At 45.7% G+C, this 16,352-nt stretch overlaps 1 protein-coding gene across 1 annotated transcript; it reads left to right on the top strand.

Moving 5' to 3' along the window:
* The first annotated feature begins 5,964 nt into the window (after nucleotides 1-5,964).
* On the top strand, nucleotides 5,965-6,945 carry LOC116678422 (putative nuclease HARBI1). Its single transcript, XM_032508351.1, has one exon. It carries the CDS (start codon nucleotides 5,965-5,967, stop codon nucleotides 6,943-6,945), a length of 981 nt encoding a protein of 326 aa, XP_032364242.1.
* The last annotated feature ends 9,407 nt before the right edge of the window (nucleotides 6,946-16,352 follow it).

Raw genomic sequence — 16,352 nt, 5'->3', positions numbered from 1 at the left:
CTAAGTAGCATTTGGTGGTTGGTGAACACACAGACATAAATATATTAAAGAAGGATATGAAATAAACGATACAGGTAAAAAAATATATGAAATAGCTGTTTCCCTGTCAGGATTTTGAAGGCTTGGACCCAAAAAAGCAAAGTTTAAACAAGGAAGCAACATGAATTTCAAAGGTTGATTAAATTAAGCTACAAAAAAAAAACTGTCCTGAAGTAAGAAGGTAAAACTAGCAAAAGGAATATCTAAAAACCCCAGGAACAAAACTACAAGGGAGAGACTCAGAGACCGGCTCGCGCCATGACAACGACCTGACAACAGATAAAGCACATTGACTTAGTACACAAGGTAACGGGGTAACGAGGTAAGGGTCAGGGGTTAGGGTCAGGGGGTTAGGGTTAGGTGTGTTCGGATCCCATTAGCCTCCCACGCGTCCGATGACTACGCAATTGAATGGAGACTAAAGGTAGGCTCGGGCAGTCGCATTCACTTTCAATTTCAATTTAATTTTATTTATAGTATCAATTCATAACAAGAGTTATCTCAAGACCCTTTACAGATAGACCAGGTCTAGACCACACTCCAGAATTTACAAGGACCCAACAGTTCTAGTAGTTTCCTCCAGAGCAGCAACAGGGCCACAGTGGAGAGGAAAAACTTGGTAGACGGTGTCTGACGGGCCGGTTGGGGTTAATGAAGAGTGGCAATAACAAAAATAGAAAGTTAGTAGTTTGTAGCAGTTCTTTGTAGTAGTTCATGGCATAGCAGGACGCTGTGCGGCATTAGAAGGCACAGCAGGACGTAGCAGGACGTAGCAGGACACAGCAGGACGTAGAAGGACGTTGCAGGACGTTGCAGGACGTAGCAGGACGTTGCAGGACGTAGCAGGACGTAGCAGGACGTAGCAGGACGTTGCAGGACGTAGCAGGACGTAGCAGGACGTTGCAGGACGTAGCAGGATGTAGCAGGACGTAGCAGGACGTAGCAGGACGTAGCAGGACGCTGCAGGATGTTGCAGGACGTAGCAGGGCACTGCAGTGTAGCAGATGAACCTGGTACCGCAGAACGTGTAGCAGGAGAATTGCGACAGCTGCTTCCATGATTTTGGAGCTTCTCTGATCCGAGGGAACATGCTGGGGAAAAAAAAGAACATAAGGACTCCCCAGAGCTAGGTTAGTAACTAGGTTAGTAACTAGGTTAGTAACTAGGTTAGTAACTAGGATAGTAACTAGGTTAGTAACTAGGTTAGTAACTAGGTTAGTAACAGGCATTTCTGGGACATGGATGCACATAAATGAAAAGATGGAAAGATAGAGGAGAGAGGAGATCAGTGTATCAAAATAAGTCCCCAGCTGTCTAAAACTATTACAGCAAAACCAAGAGAGACGAGGTAAAGAGAGCTCCAGCCCGGCCGGGCTAGAACTCCCCCCAACCGGATCACATCAGCTAGAACTCTCCCAACCGGATCGGGCTGTATGCCAAGTCTCCCTTTAGTTCTATTATATTCTTGATTATATGATAGATAAATCTGAAAACTATGTGACTAACTACTACTCCCTAACAATATTTGATTCTATGCCCTACCTATAAGCTTTATCAAATAGGAAAGTCTTAAGCCTACTCTTAAATGTGGAGACGTGTCTGCCTCCCGGACCCAAACTGGAACCTGGTTCCACAGGAGAGGAGCCTGATAGCTGAACGCTCTGGTCCCTGGACCCAGACCGGAACCTGGTTCCACAGGAAAGGGAGCCTGATAGCTGAACGCTCTGGTCCCTGGACCCAGACCGGAACCTGGTTCCACAGGAGAGGAGCCTGATAGCTGAACGCTCTGGTCCCTGGACCCAGACCGGAACCTGGTTCCACAGGAGAGGAGCCTGATAGCTGAACGCTCTGGTCCCTGGACCCAGACCGGAACCTGGTTCCACAGGAGAGGAGCCTGATAGCTGAACGCTCTGGCTCCCGTTCTACTTTTAGAGACTCTAGGAACCACCAGTAACCCTGCATTCTGGGAGCGTAGTGCTCTCGCAGGGTTGTAAGGTACTATGAGCTCTTTAAGATAAGATGGAGCCTGACCATGAAGAGCTTTGTAGGTGAGAAGAAGGATTTTAAATTCTATTCTAGATTTTACAGGAAGCCAATGCAGAGAAGCTAAAACAGGAGAGATGTGGTCTCTTTTCCTGGTTCCTGTCAGAACACGTGCCGCAGCATTCTGGATCAGCTGTAGAGTCTTTATGGATTTTTCCGAGCAGCCTGATAACAGAGAATTGCAGTAATCCAGCCTAGAAGTAACAAATGCATGGACTAGTTTTTCTGCATCATTTTTAGACAGGATATTCCTGATTTTTGCAATATTACGTAGGTGAAAAAAGGCGATCCTTGAAATTTGCTTTAAGTGGGAATTAAAGGACATGTCCTGATCAAAGATAACTCCAAGATTCGTCACAGTGGTGCTGGAGGCCAGGGTGGTGCTGGAGGCCAGGGTGGTGCTGGAGGCCAGGGTGATGCTGGAGGCCAGGGTGATGCTGGAGGCCAGGGTGGTGCTGGAGGCCAGGGTGGTGCTGGAGGCCAGGTAATGCCATCCAGAGTAACTATATCTTTGGATAATGCGTCACGGAGGTGCTTGGGTCCCAGAGCAATGACTTCCGTTTTATCTGAGTTTAACATTAGAAAATTACAGGTCATCCAGGTTTTAATATCCTGAAGGCACGTTTGAAGTTTAGCTAACTGATTAGTTTCATCCGGCTTGATCGACATATAACTGAGTATCATCTGCATAACAATGAAAGTTTATGGAGTGCTTCCTGATAATATTGCCTAAAGGAAGCATATATAAGTGAACAGGAGTGGACCGAGCACAGATCCTTGTGGACTCCATGACTAACCTTGGCGTGCACAGAGGATTCATCATTAACATGAACGAACTGAGATCGATCTGATAAATAAGACTTAAACCAGCTTAGAGTGGTCCCTTTAATGCCAATTAAATGTTCCAATCTCTGTAATAAGATATAATGGTCAATGGTATCAAATGCAGCGCTTAGATCTAATAACACAAGTACAGAGATAAGTCCTTCGTCTGATGCAATTAGGAGGTCATTAGTAACTTTCACAAGTGCCGTCTCTGTACTATGATGAACTCTAAATCCTGACTGAAAATCCTCAAATAAGTCGTTGCTATGCAGAAAGTCACACAGCTGTTTGGCGACTGCTTTCTCAAGAATCTTAGAGAGAAATGGAAGGTTGGATATAGGTCTATAGTTGGCTAAAACATCTGGATCAAGGTCGGATATAGGTCTATAGTTGGCTAAAACATCTGGATCAAGGTTGGATATAGGTCTATAGTTGGCTAAAACATCTGGATCAAGGTTGGATATAGGTCTATAGTTGGCTAAAACATATGGATCAAGGATGGATATAGGTCTATAGTTGGCTAAAACATCTGGATCAAGGTTGGATATAGGTCTATAGTTGGCTAAAACATCTGGATCAAGGTTGGATATAGGTCTATAGTTGGCTAAAACATCTGGATCAAGGATGGATATAGGTCTATAGTTGGCTAAAACATCTGGATCAAGGTTGGATATAGGTCTATAGTTGGCTAAAACATCTGGATCAAGGTTGGATATAGGTCTATAGTTGGCTAAAACATCTGGATCAGGGTTTGGCTTTTTCAGAAGAGGTTTAACTACAGCAACTTTAAAGTGCTGTGGTACATAGCCTGTTAATAAAGACAAATTGGTTATATCTAGTAGAGAAGTGTTGACTAATGGTAAAACTTCTTTAAGTAGCCTAGTCGGGATGGGGTCTAAGAGGCAGGTTGATGGTTTAGATCAGGGGTCTCAAACTCAATTTACTTGGGGGCCGCTGGAAGTAGAGTCTGGGTTTGGCTGGGCCGCATCAAGTATTCCAAAAAAAACCAACTATTTCCTCCAAACAGGGCGCGGAACTGCCGGTGCTTTAAGCCCCTAGATCTGATATGGTTGGTGAATTTCACAACAACAGACATCACATTGTCAAACCTCAGGCATTTGCCGCAAAAAGTACTTAGCTAGCTTGACAACCGTTACGCCGCTGTCAGGAGACTACTACGGTAGCCCATAAGTGACAAGCGCAATGACAAAAAGTTTCAGAACGTGCGGGCCGCACTAACACTTAACTTTGATGTCAAGTAGGGGGCCACAAAATATCATCCCGCGGGCCGCAATTGGCCCCCGGGCCGCGAGTTTGAGACCCATGGTTTAGATGAAGCCTAGTCGGGATGGGGTCTAAGAGGCAGGTTGATGGTTTAGATGAAGCCTAGTCAGGATGGGATCCAAGAGGCAGGTTGATGGCTTAGATGAAGAAATAATGGAATTAAATTGATAAAGATCAAGTGAAGCAATGCAGTCTAAACATGTATCTGGTTTTACAGCTGTTTCTAGGGTTCCTGAGTTTAGAGATAAGCCAGTTAAAGGCAGGTCTTGGTGAATTTTGCTTCTAATAGTTATAATGTTATCATTGAAGAACCTCATAAAGTCGTTACTACTAAGAGCTCTGGGAATACTTGGCTCAGTAGAGCTGTGACCTTCTGTTAGCCTGGCTACAGTACTGAAAAGAAACCTGGGGTTGTTCCTATTTTCCTCTATCAATGACGAGTAGTACGCTGCTCTGGCATTACGGAGGGCCTTCCTATACGTTTAAGACTATCTTGCCAGGTTAAACGAGAATTTTCCAGTTTGGTGGAGCGCCAGATCTTCTCAAGTTTCCGCGATATTTGCTTTAATTTGCGAGTTTCAGTGTTATACCATGGAGCTAACGTCTTTGTTTTATTATCTTCTTTTTTAGATGGGCAACAGAGTCGAGTGTCGTTCGCAGCGGGCCTGCTGCACTATCAACAAAATGATCGATTTGGGAGGGACTAATAGCATAGGAGTCCTCCGTTACTTTGGGACTTGGTAATGAATTAAATGCTAACGGAATCGCATCCTTAAATTTAGCTCCAGCACTATCAGATAGACATCTTGTATAGGAGGTTTTACCTAATGGCATGTAGTTCAGCAGTATAAACTCAAAAGTTATCAAACAGTGGTCAGATAGGAAGGGATTCTGTGGGAACACTATTAAATGTTCAATTTCAACACCATACACCAGAACAAGATCGAGGGTGTGGTCAAAACGGTGAGTCGGTTTATGAACACTTTGAGAGAAGCCAATAGATGAGAGAAGCCAATAGAATCCAATCCACTTTCCAATCCACTAAAGCGTTAACCCTCAGGGTATCCCTTAAAGGGATAGCCTTCAGAGTGGAAAACCATACCACTGATAAAAGGAGGTGACGAAAGAGACCTTTTAACTCAAACCTCCGTTTAAGGGAAATAGAGGGAAGGGGAGAGAAAGAAGAGAGCATCCCTCATTCCAGAAGAGATAGGAAGGGAGAGAGCAATTCATACCTCTGTCTAGAGGAGGTGGAAGAGAGAGAGAGAGAGAGAGAGAGAGAGAGAGAGAGAGAGAGATCCATCCCTCCCTCTGTCTGCAGATATGTACCCGCCCCATGGTGGGTCTCTTCAAATCTGAGGTGAATAGGGTGGTAGGTTGGAAGATGATCAGGTAGGTCCAGTAGTCGGTATTCTCTCTGATGGAGATAGGCTGAATCCAAATCCTTTGTCTTACCCCTACCCCTTGGCCCTTACCTTATAATACCTTAAGTATTATTTAGGCGATGTTATGTACCGGTCCAGCCAGTGCTTTGATCTTCGGGGGGAGACGATCTGTTTTTTATTTTGGGGGGAAGAAGTAGCCACTAGCGAGCTTTGAGCTTTATTGTGGGGAATGTCAGACGTTATTTTGTCGATTTTTTTTCTTTCTGCTATGTGCTTTGAGCAACTATAGTCACAACATGTTTATGGAGGGGGGAGGGGGGGGGGGGGTGGAACGGTTTTTCTTTTCCAGACTGGTGCTCCAACAACATACTGTGCCATAAACCACAACATGCCCATACTGCGCATGTGGTTCAATGTTGGGACTGAGCTGAGGCAGGATTTCCGCCTCACCAGAGGAGCGATGCACAGCGTGCAGAGGCTTTTGCAAAGGGAGCAGGACCACGGCTGGGGTATTGAGCTTGAAGTACTCATATACACCTATTGGCTGGCACATGGACTCTCCTATCGAGTGGTGGCCCGTGTCTTCAATGTACCAAAGGCTACAGTTCACTGCATCATCCACAGAGTGGCCCAGAACATATGGGACAATCTAAGGAGAGCAATCTACTTCCCTCAAACAGCGGACCTGCCTGCAGCTGGTCTGGGATTTGTCAACATTTCAGGAACCCCTGCATTCCACAATGTGGTTGGAGCAATCAGCCACATACGGATAAAACCACCACAGCGTCACAGATTAGACTACTTGAATTACAAAGGCTTTTACTCAGTCAACATGCAGGCAATATGTAAATCAAATGGCAGGTTTCTGGACATTTTTGTGGGGTATCCGGGGTCTGTCCATGACACACGAATAATGAAAAACAGCAGTTTTTATACCACAAGACGGTATCTCCCAACGGGCTACATCCTTCTGGGTGATGGTGGGTATCCCTGTTTGGAAACTCCGATTTGCCTCATCACCCCATTCAAGGAGCCAGTGCAAGGACAAGTACAGCAGCGATTCAATTACTATCAGTCAAGGGGGCGCAGCATAATTGAAAGAGCGTTTGGCATGATGAAGACCAGATGGAGGTCAACACTTTTCAAAGCTTTGGAGGTTAAGCCCCCGTTTGCACCCCAGGTAATTGCTTCATGTGCCTTTTTGCACAATGTGTGCATGGACAATGGTGACACACTGGTCCCAGATGAAGACATTTTAATAGATGACGCCCAACCTCCCCGTGAAGACATGGCAGACAATGAAACCTCTGGGAATGACACAAGAAACAGACTGGCGGCCCTAGTTTCAGCCGGTGTGCAAGACTCATGAACATGAACAGTGTATATGTATTTTAGAGCTCTATGTTCATGCATGTATGTTTACAACTTAGATCTGTTTGTATACACACAGCATGGCGTTTTGTATGTTTCACTTAGCATGGTTTCAAATGTCATACTACTTTTTACTGGCATTAAACGAAACAGTTGAGTCTGGTTTCTACTTTCAAAATGGAAGTGAAAATGTGTCAATAGTTTAGTTATTTGTTAAAGCCTTATGATTGTTTGGTATTTGTTGTGTGGGCATGTCCCTTCGGGCGTTTACGAAAGACTCATGATTTGATTTACTGTAATAACACATTGAATAGATTTGGATGAGATGTACAAAGAACACTTTATTCAGAATAAAAATATGTAACAGAAATTTACAAAAAATGAAAACTAATATTGTTGATATTAAATATTTAAAATGTAGTGCAACTTTGTTATGATATATTTAAATATGAGGTAGATAAATGGCAAAAAAACTAACTTCTTAACTAATTTCTCAAAGAGAGACAAGAACCGCTCCGTCATGGCATCGTTCTTCGCCTCACTCTCCTCGTGGCGCCTCTGTTCCCTGTTGGACTCCTCAGTCAGGAAATCCAGGATAGGATTTCTCTCTCTTTTCTTTCCTGGGGAGGGACTTGGCAGTGGGGAACTGCTGGCTGCAGAGCTGCAGGATGAGGATGAGGGCTCCACAATCTCCTACAGGGACAAAATAATATTGATTTACAATCCACAAATGAACAATTAGTTCTTACAATTTGTTCATACATATATATATATGAGAGAAAGACATCAATGCAATAACAACATGTTAACATGCTGCTATTCGGAAATTCCACAACACAAGATGTACTGCATTACATACCATGAGGATTGGCGTACGCTCATCCAAAAATGAGGCCAGCACCACAGGAGGGTTGATCGAGGGCCTGGCACCTAACACCTCATGCATGTCCTCATAAAACTGCCATGTTGCAGCGGTCACTTCCTCCCTTTCTGTGCCAGACCCTGTTTTTGGAGTTCTTAATTCCTGGAAGGACACACAACACACTACAATGAAGCCTAAAACCATACAGTATGCATTCATTGCATTATATTGTTTTGAGAGCGAAGATGTATTTTTTTTTTCTTTAACTGGACACCACATACCTTGTATTTTTGCTTTAGGTTTTCCCACTTTTTGGAAACTTGTTGGCCTGTTACCTTTTCAAACAACCCCATTTCTTTCGTCAGGTTCCAGCGTCATAAACAACGAAATGTACATTTACAGGAATGAATAACAAATGATCACAATGCAGTAACAGTTCCAATCCAACAATAATGAATTGCTACAACAAACGCATGACTCACTCCCATTGTTGCTTTGTGGCGTATTTTGACCTCAGAAATAGATGTTTGTTTTGTGACCGAAATGTGATGAGCTTCCTGGTTTCCTCTGGCGTCCCTGTGTGATACAGCACGGTAAAATGTACAGAAAATCAACGACACATATACTTTGCGTTTCCCCTTCCCTACATCAAAGCACATAGCTAGCTACTGGCTACGTCCCCCCCCCCCAAACAAAGCACATAGCTAGCTAGTGCATCTCCCCCCAAACTGCACCCCACCCGGGTGCAGTTTGTTCGGCTTATATCGTTTGACAGGAAGGTGCCAGAGTTATGGCAGTTAGACCTACCCACCCAAAACCCCTTACTGGCTTCCCAGTGGTGCCAAGCACAAGTCTGTACGACCTTCCCTTGCAGAGATATTATCAAAAACGTGTCTATTTCCCTGTTAGTATGTGGCACTGCATGGAGCAAGCCCAACTGTAGGCTGTTTGAAATGAACTAAACTAAATGACTAAATGAGCTATCGCTAGGATAGGGGTTTTTAACCGGAGTGCACCCGGGTGCAGTTTTAGTTTTGCTTATAACTTTTGACAGGAAAGTGCCAGAGGTATGGCATATAGACCTACCCCCCAAAACCACTTGCTAGCTTTCCAGTGGTGCCAAGCACAAGTATGTAGGACCTTCCCTTCCGGAGATAGGGTTAGGGGTTAGGGTTAGGGGGGTTAGGGTTAGGGAAGAAAAAATTGAATTCTGCTGCCAAAGGCAGCAGAATTTAATGCACAAACCTTGGACATTTGGTCTAATCCCCATCCCCTCTATCTCTCATTTAGGCCCAAAGGGAGGTGAGTGCCCAGCCTGGAGATCCAGACCTTCTCCCTCCTGGTGCGTTGCTGCACCGTCCAGGCTGGGTCAGACTCCAGGATGGTGGCCCTGAGGCTAGACCAGCCATGCTCAATAAAGTGTTGAACTAAGGGGATTTCTGTGTTTTTTTGTCTCATGATGTTGTACCTGTGTTGGGTGAATCTGGTGAGAATAGTGTTACCCGTCTGGCCCACATACTGTTTGGTACACTTAAGACACCTGATCAGGTAGACAACATTTTTCACATGGACATTTGTGTTCTTTTGTGTTAAAAATACCTCTTTAGAGTTTTGATTTTGTACCATTTTATAGTTTCTGAAAAAGTCAGATTTGGCCCTAGTCTTGGGCTCCTGTAAGGGCCTCAATTTGGCTCTGACTAAGATATCCCCCAGATTTTTATTCTTCCTAAAGGCCGCAATTAATTTATAATCTTTTAGAAAAATTTGGTTACCACCGGCCGAAATGAAATTCTTTTTTAATTGTTGAATAAGTTTGACATTTCCAGTTGAGAAGGTGGTGATGATGGGGAGAACTGGGTCCAGACAGACAGGTTTCACTAGGGTGAAGGTTTTCAAAGACTGACGCAGCATTGTGTACGTGTACCCCCTGTTAAGCAGTGATGAAAACAAAATCTTGACTGCAGCCTTAAAATCTTCTGCTCTGGTGCAGATTCTTTTAAATCTCAGCAGCTGGGACTTTACCAGTCCTGCAAAAGTGTGTTTTGGGTGATAGCTAGACCTGTACAACAGCGCATGCGTGTCTGTTTCTTTGAAGAAAACCTTCACCTCTAGCCTGTGTGTCACAGGGAAATCCGTCCCTTTAAACGTGGTCGTGTCCAGAAAATCGATGGAGTCCGGGCTGATGGTGGACTTGACCCGGATGGACTGCCTGTGGCCGTTTAAGGTTTGTATAAAAAGTTTAAAATCCTCTTCTGAATGCTGCCAAACACCCCAAATATCGTCTAAGTAGCGATAATAATGCAGCGGCCTCTTCTGGCAGGCTGCCAGGGCGCTGTCCTCCCACTCAGCCATAAAAATGTTGGCATATGAGGGAGCAAAACGCTTCCCCATAGCCGTGCCTTTCACCTGGAGGTAATATTGCCCGTCAAATTCGAAGTCATTTTTGGTCAAATTGATTTCCAATAATTGAAGAATTTCTTTCTCTGGTCTTTTGCTGTCGGGATATTTTTGGAAGGCGTGTCTAATTGCTAATAGGCCCTCAGGTGTCTGAATATTGGTGTAAAGGCTGTCTACATCAAGGGAAAACAGAAATGATGAGGATGGTAAAGTGATACTTTTGATTTTCTCAACAAAGTCATAAGTGTCCTTGATGTAGCTCTGGTGTAATATTGAGAGGGGCTGCAAATAAAAATCTATGAACTCTGCTGTGTGGTATGTTTCACTTTCACAGTCGGAGACTATAGGCCGGCCTGGGGGGATGCAGTAGGGGAGGCTCCAGGACTCCCTGCTCTTATGGATTTTTGGCAGCATATAGAAGCGGCGCAGTCTGGGCTCCTTGTCACCCTGGAGGTAGGTTTTCTGCTTCAAATTTATAAATTTCTTATTGTATAATGATGATAAAATCTTTTCTACTAGAGGTATTGTGTCCTTATAGATAGGTTTGTCTAATTTAATATAATAATTGGTGTCGTTAAGCTGCCTATAGCCCTCCCAGAGGTAGTCCTTCCTGTCCATGAGGACCACCGAGCTCCCTTTGTCTGCCGGTTTTATGACCACATCATTATTGCTGCTCAGCTGATGAAGTGCCTCCACTTCAACTGGGTCAGATTGGTTTTGGTCCAGCCTATCCTGTGATTGTGCTGGAGGTGTTCTAAGTCTAATTGAGTCAATTTTGTAACTTCAGGTGGGAGCTGTGTGGCAGCCGGGAGCCAGGTGGACTTGGGGATGAAAGGTAACTGCCCAGAATCAGGTTTCCCCTCATAAAACACAGACAGTTTTAATCTCCTATGATAACCCTGTACATCCATCCTAACTTGATCCTTTTGTTCTTTATGGTTCTGTCTAAGTTGGGAAGGAATAAAGGTTAACCCCTTGTTTAAAAGCACGGTCTGTGCTGCTGTAAGTTTAAAAGATTCACAGAGATTAATTACAGTTTTTAACCCTGTTTCTTTTTCATTACTCACAGGGTTCAGGCGTTTAAATGCTGGACCCAGTGTCGCAGCATTTGGTCCCCGGTCTGGCTCGACCAGTGGATCTGGTCCTTGCCCACTGTGAAGCTGTTTCTGGACAGCTGGGGAATGGAGTCATAGTTGGCCAGGATGTGCTCATTGAGGAGCCTCAGGTTGGCCTGTTCTGTGGGGGGGAGGGACCTGGAGAAGTTAATCAGGGGAATCAGGATCTGTGACCTGGGGAAGGCTGCTTCAGCCATCCTTACAGCCTTCCTCAGCTGTGGGAAGGTAACAGACTGTGGGTTGTCGCCCCTGTTGTTAATGCCCAAGGAGAGAATTGTTTTTTCCACTCTCAAGGAAGAAGTGGTTTTGGCCAGGATGGCCTCCATGTGGGCGAAGGTGGCCCCCGGAAAGCTGTCCACCTGCAGATTGTTGAGGGCAAAGGATGGCATTCTGGACAGGTTGGAGTCCCCCATAATGAGCCACTGCGTTTTTGGGTCCAGAGACCAGACAGCTGTTTTGTGTCTGGTCTTTTCGTGTCTGAGGGGCCTATTCTCAGGGGCCACTGAGACAGGTGCTGCTGTGGGCGGGGCAAAGGAGAGGGTGCTCTGTACCCGGGCCCTGGGCAGGGAGGTCAGCTCCGAGTGCAGCAACGAGCTCAACGTGTCGGCGTCGATCTCCTCTGTGTCTGTCTGTTGCAGGTTGGGGAGCCTGCGTGCCGGTCTCTGCGGGAGTGGTGTCCTCTGTTGGACCTGGATCACCGGCGAGAGAGCTGGAGGTGGGTTGGGGAGAAGGGGAAAAGAGGTGGGAGAGAAAGAGGAGGGGATGGGGGAGGAGGGAGAAAGGTCTGGGGGAGGAGGGGAAGAAGGGGAGGAGGGAGGGGAGGGTGGGTGGGAGACTGGGGATGCCGGAGCGATGGGCTCTTCCTCTAGGGAGATCAGCTCCACATCTGGTTCAGGCTGTGGCAGCTCCCGTGCTGCAGGCTGCGGCTGCTCACGTGCTGCCTCTGTGGTGGGGTGGCTATTGTGCACAGGTCCACTGGAGGTTGTCTGTTCCTCTGCTGTCCTCCGTGTGGAGGCCACTCTCAAAGCCTCCCACTGGGTGACCATCAGTGGGACTCCTGGCTTTGGCTGAGGTGGAAGAATGGGAGGATTTCGCTGAATCATCTCCCTCATGGGTGCACTAAGGTGTCTCCTCCGTGCAGGCAGAGTCACTGGAGCTGTGGATGGAGGAGGTGGAAGAGGAAGAGGAGGAGGAGGGGCAGGTGGAGGAGGAGGAGGAGGACGCGGCCCAGTGGCTGCTGCTCCATCTGCAGCTGGCGTGGTCTGGGCCTGGTGGTCATCCTGCTGAGGTGTGTTAGAGCTTGGTGTGACAGAGAGAATTTTGGCATAAACATTGTCTAACATTTCTTGTGACAGTTTTCTGCCAAAGTGGCTGCGGGACCAGGCAGCAGCTATGCCAAAGTTCCTCCTCCAGTCCCCGGTATTGAGCTGCTGCAGGATCTGAAAGTTATTCTCAATACAATCTTTGTAATGCTCCCTCAAGGTAAGTAGGGTTGTGTATTCCCAATTTCTAGCATTACCCTCAATAATGCTGCTGGTTGTGGGATTGGGGTCTGCCGGTTTTATTGCATCAATAAGGTTCTGAGTCATTCTGGCAATAGCCGGCGGTGTCTCAGGAGAGGACACATTATTCAGGTGATGTGCAGCCTTTATTATTCTATGTATCACTCTCGTCCTTATGATAAAATCTGGATCATTGCCATTATTTGTCTGTTGTTCATCAGAATGGGTGCGGACAAACCTCCCTCCTCGGCGGTTTCCGCGTTGCTGGTCCTGCTGTGGACGCTGCTGCTGCTGCCGCTGCTGCTGCTGCTGCTGCTGCCGCTGACGCGGGCGCCGTTTGCCGCGCCACGGAGCTCCGCGGCGGCTGGACCCATTCTTCTGAGTCTGGTGGCTCTGTGAGTGGTTTTCGTTCCAGCCCTTGTTCTGGTGAGTGTAGTTAAAATTGTTGAAGTATCCGGTGTTGTTCTTACCGTTGTACCTCTTGTAGTTGGACCTCCCGGTGCCGTTTTGCGTGTGGCGGGAGTCGCCGCGCTGGCTCCCCGTGCCGCGTCAGCGTACGTGGGCTGGTTGTGAGAAGGCTGGCGGTCTTGGTGAGTAGAATTATGTGTGGACGGGGGGTACTGTGCTTTATTTCTTTTTCTTCCCCGTTTGTGACTCACCACCTGCCATCCTGTGTCCCAGTCTCGGCCCGCCATTCTCCGCAGGAGGAAGAAAATCGAGTGGAAAAATAACTTTTTAAATTAAAACTATCTCGTAAAAATACGGAGACGTGATGGGAATAAAATCAAAATGTTTTATTTTCAGTGAGCGACGCGTTTCGGTATTACAGTTATACCTTTTTCAAGCTCTGAAAAATAAATCTCTCACAATTCTGTTCCTCTCACAGGCTGTCAGGACGGAATGAAAAGGCCCGGCAAACGGACAGTTACAAATGGAAACATCCGGCAACAGGTATCTACATGTGACTCTCAGGGCCAATGACAACACTCCAAATAAAGTCATTGTGTGTATGTGGGAAAAGTGAGTGGCTTAATTCAAATCCTTAAAGGGGGAAACAGCCGTTTAGGACATAATTTGACCAGACAGTGTCCTAAAATCATGCCTGCTATATATACCAATTTATTTTTGGAGAAAGATTACTCCAATTAAATTTAGACCCTTTATTTTATGTTAAAATTAACCTTGAAACATGTTTTTGGTCAAATTAATGACTTTAATAAATAAATTATTCAATTTTTTTTTTAATTTAAACTTATTTTTTCAGGGGGGCATGCAAAAAGGTTTGCATATATGCCACACACATCCGGTTGGGTTTAGGCAAGCCCCCCAGAGTGAGGCCCTCTCCCCAACTGGTTGAGGTTAGGGCTCTAAACTCTGGGCAGGGGGTCACCTGAAAAGACCACCGTCTACTGGTTGGGTTCAGGCATAGAATCCCAAATTAAAATGCCCAAAGTGACTTGGTTGGGCTTAGGCATAGAGCCCTTAAATGTATCCCCATAAACTAATGGTTAGGGTCAGGTCTGGGAAGTCACTGTGTGCCCACTAGAGAGATTTTTCAGGGGTAGGTAGGAGAGCCAGATGCTTCAGGGGCCTTTTCTTCCGCTATTAAAACAAACTTAAAGAACAATGTGTGAGTAATGAGATCACCATCACAGTAATTATGTTGAAAACAATAGATATAACAATATGAACATACTTATATATATCTTTCCATATAAAAATACATGTAAAGTAGAACAAAATACTTTTTAAATCCAGTTGTGAACTGGATGAAAACAACTCCACTCTTTGTCCAGTAGATGGCAGCATTGGTGTGCAAATCTAAGGAGCCAGAACCAAAACTCCTTTCTGTCCATCATATACACACCTGCCATCATGAAATCAAAGCAGTACTGCATCCTGTGTACTGCTGATTATTTGAGTGATAAGCTGAAAGGTCACTCAATACAGAAATGGTGACATTTTCACAAAAAGCTTTAATCAACTCCAAAGACATTTAAAAAGAAAGAAAATTCCCTCTTGGCCATGTGTTGGCCTCCCAGTAGTCCTCTTATAAACAAAACAATTGTTTATGTACTGAGAAAGATAGTGTTGTCAGTCGAGTAATACATAGACATAATTAAAAAATTCTAAAGTCTAGTACAGTGCAATTAAGTTTTAACTCAATATCCTATGTTCCATGTGTCCAACTCTAGGTGGACTGTCTAAAAAATGGCCTGTCTGGGGAGAGAGAAGAGAGGAGAGGAGGGGAAGCCGCAGTCCAGGTACAGGCCGGATAGGGAAGAAAAAATTGAATTCTGCTGCCGAAGGCAGCAGAATTTAATGCACAAACCTTGGACATTTGGTCTAATCCCATCCCTCTATCTCTCTTTAGGCCCAAAGGGTTAGGGTTAGGGTTAGGGGGTTAGGTTAGGGGAAAATGGAAGTGAAATTGTACCACAAAATGTGGATTACCATACACTAAATGCACAAACTGGCAACATCTCATACCTGGCGCCCCCACAACCCCACACAGGAACCCTGCCAGATCAATAATTTTAAATAATAATTATAGCTCCCAAATAGGGCTTCGCTGTCTTATATAGACATATAATCCAAATTAAATATATAATGATATGCAATAAATTGCTTATATACTTAAGTGTGCATTATCAAAATCTTTATAACGGAGATACATCTTAAGGTAAGTATTATATTAAGGGAGTATTATGTATAATATTATGATATTGTATCATTATGTATTTAGGACGTTTATTCTCCCTGTTTTTTAATGCAGGTCTTTTCCTCTCAGGGGGTCTCTCCCTCGGCTCTCCATCCGCGGCCCAGCAGGTCCGGCGTGGGGCCCGTCAAGGTGATGCAGCTGCTGGAGGCTCCGTTGTGGCCGGCGCTAGCCTCGTTAGCATGGTAGCTGGTGGTATGGTGGCTAGCGTTAGCCCGCTAGCATTAGCCTCGTCCGCCCTGCAGCAGGTGGTGTGGTGGCTAGCGTTAGCTCCGCTAGCATTAGCCTCGTCTCCCTACCGAAGGTGGCGTGGTGGCTAGCGTTAGCTCCGCTAGCATGGTTGCAGGTGGTGGCGCGGCACGGTTGCAGGCCCAGGCGACGCCCGTCGCTCTGGTATCATTTGGGAGGCACGTTGGTCGCGGTGCGGTCGAACACCCCCGACCCGGAGACTGCTTCTTACCGGGGGCCAGCTGGAACGCCAGTGTCTTGTAGCTGCGGTGTAGCTAGCCGTAGCATAGCCACCGCTACGAAGCCCCACCGTCATGCTGCGTCCGGCACGGACATCCCAAAACGTGAAAAAACTTCCAGCAGTATTAAATAAACTTTAAATGATTAAACGTGATGGTTTTGAGGTACTGGTCTTATTTGAGACCGACGTTTCGGCGTATTACAGCTTCATCAGGTCGAAGCAATAACTCAGTTTTTGCGTCCTCAGTAACAAGCAGGTAGGTAAAAATGACAGCATTAACACATAACAGGAAGTTGACACCCTGCAAAATCAGTCTTTCAGCATAAACTTCCTGTCAGTTC

The sequence above is a fragment of the Etheostoma spectabile genome, unplaced genomic scaffold (assembly GCF_008692095.1).
Source record: "Etheostoma spectabile isolate EspeVRDwgs_2016 unplaced genomic scaffold, UIUC_Espe_1.0 scaffold00007352, whole genome shotgun sequence".
NCBI classification, from domain to species: domain Eukaryota; kingdom Metazoa; phylum Chordata; class Actinopteri; order Perciformes; family Percidae; genus Etheostoma; species Etheostoma spectabile.
The sequence above is the reverse complement of the archived record's forward strand: the minus strand, read 5'-3'. Positions and strand labels throughout refer to the sequence as shown.